This window comes from Artemia sp. Qi Xiang Cuo, chromosome 1 (genome assembly GCF_049724085.1).
Source record: "Artemia sp. Qi Xiang Cuo chromosome 1, ASM4972408v1, whole genome shotgun sequence".
Taxonomy (NCBI): domain Eukaryota; kingdom Metazoa; phylum Arthropoda; class Branchiopoda; order Anostraca; family Artemiidae; genus Artemia; species Artemia sp. Qi Xiang Cuo.
Genome location: NC_142794.1, coordinates 14,002,065 through 14,010,640, shown reverse-complemented (window position 1 = coordinate 14,010,640; position 8,576 = coordinate 14,002,065). Strand labels below are relative to the sequence as shown.

Here is an 8,576-nt window from a genome sequence, read left to right as displayed (position 1 = left end):
TCGGCAAGCAGACATGAACTTACACCAGAAGTTTAATAAAAAAAAATTTCCCTGATAGTAAGGAGCAGCATTAAAAATTAAAGCGAATAGAAACAATAACATAATAAAGGGGAATTGAGCCCTCTAAATACCCGAATATTCACACTGAATTATTTAGTAGTTAAGCTACTCACTGTTCTATTCAAACGACAATTGTGTTTCGGCAGTCGTTCTTATAGAATCGGGACTAAATTCAAACTTAAGCGTAAAGAAAGAAGTTTTGAAGAGGGGGCAATCCCCTTCATATGTGTCATTTTTTTTGTTCGTTTCAATGTTGCTCCTTAGGCATACTTTCAGCTGAAAAAAAATCTCTTTTTTATTTTATTTCATATGATTTTTTTTAATGCCAAGAAATCCGGCTCCAATTTAATCCCGTCAAAAATTTATCCCAGCGATTACCCTTAACGTCTCCACAGGTAAGAATGGGTCGACAAAGAGGAAGTTAAAATAAATAAAAAGAATTTTGTTTAGGAATTCTTGCAAATCCACCCAGTGTAACCCCTCGTAATTTCATTTCTCGGATATCTTCCCCATGGAAAGTTCTCCATGCGGAAAATCCTTCTGCAGAAAATTCAATCCTTTACCCGAAAAAAAAGCATGCATACTTCCCAATAACACATATTATACGTAAACAATGGGACTATTTTATATTTTAAGACCTTTCCCCAGGGGCTGTTGGAGGTCAAATTAACTTCAAAGACAAATTTATTGGGTCTCTAAACTATGCTGAACAAAATGGATACCATATCTCTAAATTTTGATCAAACGATTTTTTGGGGAAAAGGGCGTGGAAGGAAGCATAATTGCCATCCACATGGAAAAAAATATATCTTCTTGGAAAGTCCACATTTTTGCAGATAGGAGCTTTAACCCTCTACAGTTGCGTTCTCTGATACACTGAATCTAATGGTGTTATTTTCGTTAAGATTTTTTTTAGATTTTTAGTGAGTGCTTTTCCCTTTTTTCAAAATCAAGCTAATTTTCTCAGGCTCGTTGTTTTTGAAGAGTAATACTGAACTTAATAAAACTTATATATTTGAAATCAAAATAATAGGCCGATTCTTTTGTTATATCTATTAGTATTAAAATTCCGGCTTTTGGAGTTTCAGTTGGTATTGAGCTGGGTCTCTCCTTACTTACAGTTTGTTACCATTAATTGTTTGAACATATGTGAACGGTAAATACCAGTAGCAATTTTTCATTAAGACATTAATCTTAGTATTCATTAATAATAATGACAAACAAAACAAATATTGTTTGCGATGCCTAGATACGTAAGTTAAATAAACAAAATTCAACCTATAAGTAAGGGGCAATGTTAAAATTTAAAACAAACAGGAACTAAATTAAAAAAAAAGTAAACTTAAACTTAAATTAAAAAGGGATTTTTCACGACAATTGATGCATTATTTGTTTTTCATGCTAAACTTTGGTTCTGGGTGTTTAACCCCCCCCCCCAAAAAAAAACAACGAAAAATTGTCCCCCCCCCAAAAAAAAACCACATAAAATACTCCCCCGCTGAAAATACCCCTCGCAGAAAATACCCCCCCCCCCCCGGAAAATACCCACCCTCCCTGCAGAAAATACCCCCTCGGAACATATATTTTTTTTCTTTTTTTGCTTCTAATATGCTTTCCTTTCTTTTGGTTACCTCATAATTGCTATATAGTCACCCATTACCCCCCCCCCATGGGGCCGTCCATGTTCCAAATATAGTGCTTATTGCAGTTTCATTTTTATATCAGCCCATCTAATGCCTGGACATGATAATTATAGGCTACAAATCATACAAAAGTTACTTGTTCTTTTTCTTCACATTAACGTTATTACTTACTTTACTAGTACTTGTGGCGGGAATCAGGCGTTTCCACCTCGCCCGGCATCGATGATCTTGGAGACCTTCTTGGACCATGTTGAGCGATCTTCTGCCAGCTGCTCTGCAAAAGTAAGCCACTGAGTTGACCATCTGTGTCCAAACTTTCTGAATCCCCCGATAGGTTCAAGGTCTGATTTGGCCAGGTTCCACCAGTTTTTCCTCTGTCCTCCTTGGTGTCTCTTCCAGGAGCTAATAGGCTCAACTAGAAGTATTTGGCGAGGCAAGTATTCTGGTGGCTTCCGTAAAACATGGCCCAGCCATTTCAAACGGCGTCCTTTAATAGTGAGCACAACATCTCTATGAATATTGCACATTCGACGTAGATTCGTGCTGGAGATACGGTCACGCAGCTGTATTCTGAGAATTCTTCGCAGACAGGTATGCTCAAACACCTTCAGCGTATTCTCATGCTGTAGTTTTACCGACCATGTTTCGCATCCGTAAAGGAGAACGGTGCGGACTAGTGCCATGTAGATTCGAACTTTCGTTCGGACACTGACTTCGCGGCGATTCCATAAGGGTTTCCGAAGGAGGCAAAGACTGTCTGCGCTTTCTGTATTCTCTGTTGGATATCAGCGTCGGAGGATCCGTCAATACATATTTGGGAGCCTAAGTATGTGAAACAGTTGACTTTTTCCAGTTGAACTTGATTGACAGTTAGTGTGAATGGTCCTGTGTCGTGGTTAATAGCCATGAAATTCGTTTTCTCTGTGCTGACTTTCAAGCCAATCAGGTCTGCCCAGGCCACCACGTTGTCAAGCATGTTTTGAGCTTCTATGGGTTCTGACAGGAGGCCAACATCATCCGCATAATCGAGGTCAGTCAGTGAGAGATTCTGTCCGATCTGAACTCCTGGATAGGACGACAGTGCATTTTCAAGCACCCAATCGACGCAATAATTGAACAGAGTCGGAGAGAGGATACACACTTGTTTTACTCCGAACTCAACCAGGAATTCTTCAGTTTCTTCACCATAGACTCGAACTCGGCTCACTGACGCGTCATAGTATGCCTTCATCAGTTCAACAACCTTCAGCGGCATTCCGTCATTCTCTAGGCTCTTCCAAAGTTTCTGGTGAGTGACAGAGTCGAAGGCGGCAATGAAGTCCAGGAACATCAAGATCAGGGGTAGATTGTACCTTTCAAACTGCTGAATAATGAGGCGAAAAACAAAGATATTATCAGTACAGCCTCTACCTGGCCGAAAGCCGGCTTGATTTCCTCGGGTTCTTTCCTCCCTTGCCCCTTTGAAGCGGTTCAAGAGTATAATCCCGAATATTTTGACCGCAATGTCTATAAGACTTATTCCGCGGTAATTTTTGCATTCGGTTTTATCTCCTTTCTTATAGAAGGGGAGACTGACTGATGTCTTCCAATCTTTTGGGAAAGAATTGGTCCTCCAAACTTCTTCGAGAATGCCATGGAGCTGTTGAGCAGGGACCTCAGGGCAGTGTTTGTACACTTCCGGGGGGAGGCCGTCTTCACCTGGGGCGTTGTGGTTCTTTAGGGTCTTGATCGCTTTTAGTATTTCGGCTCTGGTCGGTGTATCCAGTTTGACGTCATAGGGTTCTTTAGAAACGGCAGGTGGGAAAGCATCAGGGGCGGATGATGGGGATGGGTTTAGGAGGATCTGAAAGTGATCCTTCCATCTTGCTAAGCGCTCCTTCTGACAACTGCTGACTTTTCCTGATCTGTCTTTGACTATTTCTGAGACAGCAGCTTTCTTACCAACGGACTCTTTCAGGATCTGGTAAAGCTTGCGGGTATTATTTGAGCGTGCTGCTTTTTCTAACGACACGGTAGCATCTTCCCACATTTGGCGGCGGTCCAGACAAACAGAGCGTTTTACCTGTCTGCGCAGCTCTTTTGTTTCTTCTTTAGGGCCGCTCATCTTTTGTCTTCGCTCACCGACTATTGAAAGGGTCCTAGCGGTAATCCAGTGCTGTCGTTTGATTTTTGATCGGCCTAGGATCTCATCAGCACTCTCTGTCATCACTGTTTTAAAGGTCTCCCATCTCTTCTCGGGGGTTGGGTTTTCATCAGAACTGAGGGCGTCAAATCGGTATGTCAGTTCCAAATTGAGGGCCTGCCGAACTTCTTTGTCTTGGAGCTTACCAATGTCAAATCCGGCCTTGGGTTTGTTTTTCCTCCGAGTTGCAAGACGTAGCAAAATTTTTGCAGCAACAACCCTGTGGTCAGACCCAGACTGCGAGCCTGTGTCCGCGCCGTTGTAAGAGCGAGAGTCCTGTACGGAGCTTCTCCAGCGCTGGCGTTCGAGAATGAAGTCTATTTGAGCCTTAGTGACACCGTCATTTGAATGCCAAGTTAAAAGGTGGCTAGGTTTGTACTGAAATATGGTATTGGTGACAACAAGGTGGTTCATCAAGGCGTAGTTTAACAACCTTTGCCCATTCTCGCATCTGTGACCTTGTCCAAATTTTCCCATGATTTGTCTTGTGGTTTGTTCAGAGGGACCAACTCTTGCGTTGAAGTCTCCAGCAACAATCAAGTAATCACGTGCGGCAACAGAAGAAGACAGCTGCTGTAGCTCGCCGTAGAAATTATCCTTGGTCGTATCAGCAGCGTCACGGGTGGGAGCATAGGTAGAAATTATCGACACATTTGCGGGGTTTCCTTTTAGTCTGATTCTGGCAAGTCCACAGGAGACTGGTTCCCATTCTAGGAGAGTATTTCTGGTTCTTTGGTTCATGATGAAACCAACTCCGTGGAGTCCCGAATTATCCTCTACTCCGGAGTAGAAAAAATGGAATTGACGTTGCGTTTCAGGAGCTGTAATAACTATGGAGCCAGAACCTGAAATTCTGGTCTCGGATATGCAAAGTATGTCTATGTTGTACTTCTCCATCTCATGGATAAGAAAAACTTGCGTGGCTTCTTGTTTGACGGATCTTACATTCCAGCATCCCACATTTATTCTAAATTTTGCCTGCTTAATGACTGTAGTGGGTTTTCCTAGATTTATGGCATTAAAAGGATTTTTAGACTTCGCCGCCATATTTGAAGTCGCGTCGCCTGCCGGGAACGCCGTAGTATGGTTGGCTTGTTTACTTCTCGACACCCGCGCCAATACAGGGGCCGCGTCGCTTGCCGGGGACGCCGTAGCCGTTACAACTTTTCTTCTAGGTCTCAGATCCATCGATGTTTCTTGGGAATAGAGTTGACCGCAAGGTCGCAAGGTAACATTAACGTTATTGGACATTATTAACCAACTGTTCACTGATAAATTAGTCCGAAAATAATATTAAACTTCACAAGAAAACAATATGACCCTAATAACCAAATTTTTACTTTAAGCTGTAATGTAAATTTCTCATGAATAATATTTTTGGGATCACTTCCCTTTAAATTCCCTATTTTCCGATCTTGTACACAGTCTATAGATAAATTTTGCCTCATTAGGAGGGGACGGGGGGGCGGGGAAGGGCGGGGGTGCAATTTTACGGTAAGAAGCTTGTATTTAGGGATAGTTCTTAAGAAGAAATACAATTATACCACATTTTTTTTTTTTTTTTTATATCTCAGGATTAGCCTTCATACAGGGTTACTAGTTGTTCAAGCCTTAGAAGCTGTAAAGGTAGGCCTAGACATATAAATAAATTTACAAGGCTGTCCCTATTTTGAGAAGAATATATTTTGCGTAAACTTTCCTTCGCCTAACTAACAGCTTTGGAACACCGTAAAAAGATCCTAAAAATGCAGCTAAAATAATTATGTCCACTGAAAATATTACATGGGTGAAGGGACCAGAATAATAATTGTGAGGGGAATGGAAGGTGAATACGTTTAAAGACAAAAGGTGGTATGACAAATACAATCCTCAGATAAAAAAGAAAAGAACTTAATTTTTACTCACCGAATGAAAAAAAAATTTTAACGGTAAGAATTCCTGGCAAATAGATCAATTCCTTCAATATATCATGCATTCAATCATTAGGTATTGAACATTAATACAGCATGTCAAGAACCAAAAACAGCAAAAGAAAACAAAGTTAAAACTTACGATTCCGCTTTTTTAAAACAATTCTCTTTTAGAAGCTCAATTTCAAAACCCAAAATCCAACTCAACGTTCCGTTAAACAACTTCAAGTACAATTCTTGGCTAATTTTGTCAAGATTGTCTTGACCAAGAATGATGTAAATGTAAGAATCTTATCACATTTGGATGGCTGCATTCGAAATGGTTTAATATAAATTCAGGAAAATGATACTTTTGTGAACATATGAAGAACCGTCTATAGTTAAATTGCATTGTAACACAGTTATGCAAAGTAACACAGGAGACGAAAATTAACGAACAAAAGAGCAGCGAAAAATTATTGTATGTTAAGTAATATTTGCTTGGGATAGTCACTGGAGGTGACGCAATGATTGGGTCGTTCTAAGGGATATTTCAGGGATTCGGGGAACCTAATTGTTTTTCGGGGAACGCATAGACTTTCGGAGAAATCCCCGAAAATCCGGGGATAGTGGAAGCCCTGGGATTGATAGCCAATATTTTTACCAGCGTTCTGCTACAATTTCAGTGTTAATTCAGAATCAAGTCAAATTCTAGAATGGAATTTTCGAACAAAATAGATAAACACTAGCAAGACGCTTTATTTTTGTTGTTTCTTCCCCTCTGACACTTGTTTGGTAGTCCGGGTGGCAGCGGTAACTAATAACCTAGTAAGATTGGGACTAGGTCCTATTCAACTCAGAAAATTACGGTTGAACATAAGAAAGTGTTCCAGACCAGAGCAGCTCAAGAGTAAAATAGAACAAGTTTTCAAAGATCAAAACCTCTCAACATCTATTTAAATTTATTCAGTTACTTATTAGTGTTAAAAGTTTTAACAAAGTTGAAAACAACTAAAACATATGGCTTAGAAGCAAAGCCTAAGCATGCCAAACATATGAACCTTGCATTCTTAATAAAGAAGGACACTAAACAACATGTGGAGAAAGAAACCTTTAATACACTACCAATAAGAAACAATAAAAGAAAGAAATAAACACTATAACCGTGTCTTAATTGATACAATTTTCTCTGCCTGCAGTATTTTATCTAGGTGGATTTTTTTTAAATTTCCCGTTGCAATTGGATAGCCCATATGATTTGACAGCCTTAGAAAACTTTGAAGGCTATGATGGCCTCTCCAGTTGAAGTCAGCTCTGCTACTGTCATGATTAATAATGTCAATCAATACGAGACACTTTATTTTCTGATAGGATGAAAGGCAATGACGATCAGAAATGGAAAAAAATTCAAAGAGCTATAACTGAGCCAGAGCGACGATTTCAAGCCGAACTTCTGTAAATGAGACCAAGCTGAAATCGGACTGCATTCTGTTTTTGGTAGGTCAAGAGTTATAGAAAAGAGCTGACAACATGACTGGCAGAATGAACACCTATTGATATATTGAGAGACAAATTTGGAATAGATTTTGTGAGGGTTGTGAGGTTGTGAGCTGAAGCTTTCTGAGTTGAATTATTTCCAATAAAATGTTTAGATGTATATCAGAACACAAATCTGTAAGTAGATATAACTGGGGACGGCAAAAACTAGCTTTTACTGCTAAATTCTGGGCAGTCTTAAGTGGCTTCAAATGAGACGAGAATAATAACACAGAAGAACAGTAAAAGACACCAGAAACGGTTCATGCTTTTATAATTAATATGGTAGCTGGCACTATAAATTTTGGAGAGAAATAATGCATGTCAAGTATTTAGTATATGGTTTGGATGAAAGTAACAAGCTGAGCACCAACATATAAGCTTTTTAATACACCCTTTCTTATGTGTAAATTTGTGCTCAAACTCTCCCATACATTGAGTTTTAGCTACTATTTTTGTCATAATTTTCTATTTTTAAAATAATGTTTAAATAACATTTTGAAATATATTTACGGCATAGACAGAATAAATTCAATGGTATTGTTGACCTTAACCTTGGTTTAGTGGTTCTGGGATGTTTTTCAAAGTCTGCATAAATTCATTTTCAAAATAATATTTCACTATCAAGGTGAGTTTAGATAGTGGTTACAATCCCTCAATCAGCTAGAAGTGGCATTTTTTTATTACTTGTCAGTTTTTTAACACGTTTTTTTTAATTTTTGGTTACTATGGGCCGAGGTTCATCACTTATTAGGTTATAGATGCCACTCCAACCACAACATTCAAACATTTGTAAAAGGTACACTGCTTACAAAACAATATTCGAAAAAAGAGAGTCCTGTCTTTTTAGTCCCTTCGTTCTCTACGAAAAAGCATGATAGGGTTCTTGAAAATGTGTGTACGCAATATACAAATCCACATAAAATCCCTGATATCAAACAAATATAAAATATAAGAAATCATACAAATTCATAAGAAACAAAGGATATCCTACAAATATAAAAATGCGAAAGTATTTGTCTACGCTTGGGTTACAGAATATACATTTTCTTTTCAATTGCTAGGAATATATTTATTTCAAGAATTCAATTTTTAACTACTAAAGGGAATACGCATTTTCATGAAGGCATTTAGCTACAAAAAAAGCAGCAAAATCCGGACTTAATGGGTAGTTTGCTCATTGTTAGAGATTTAGAGTAGTGTTAGAGTAGCGTTGCCTATAGTAAAGGCCATACAGCTCCAATGTTTTATTATTTATGTATGATT

At 38.9% G+C, this 8,576-nt stretch overlaps 1 protein-coding gene across 1 annotated transcript; it reads right to left on the bottom strand.

The window, feature by feature from the left end:
* Positions 1–1,897: 1,897 nt before the first annotated feature.
* LOC148956029 (uncharacterized) lies at positions 1,898–2,416 on the bottom strand. Its single transcript, XM_089093674.1, has one exon. It carries the CDS (start codon positions 2,384–2,386, stop codon positions 1,898–1,900), a length of 489 nt encoding a protein of 162 aa, XP_088949800.1. The 5' UTR covers positions 2,387–2,416.
* Positions 2,417–8,576: the final 6,160 nt, after the last annotated feature.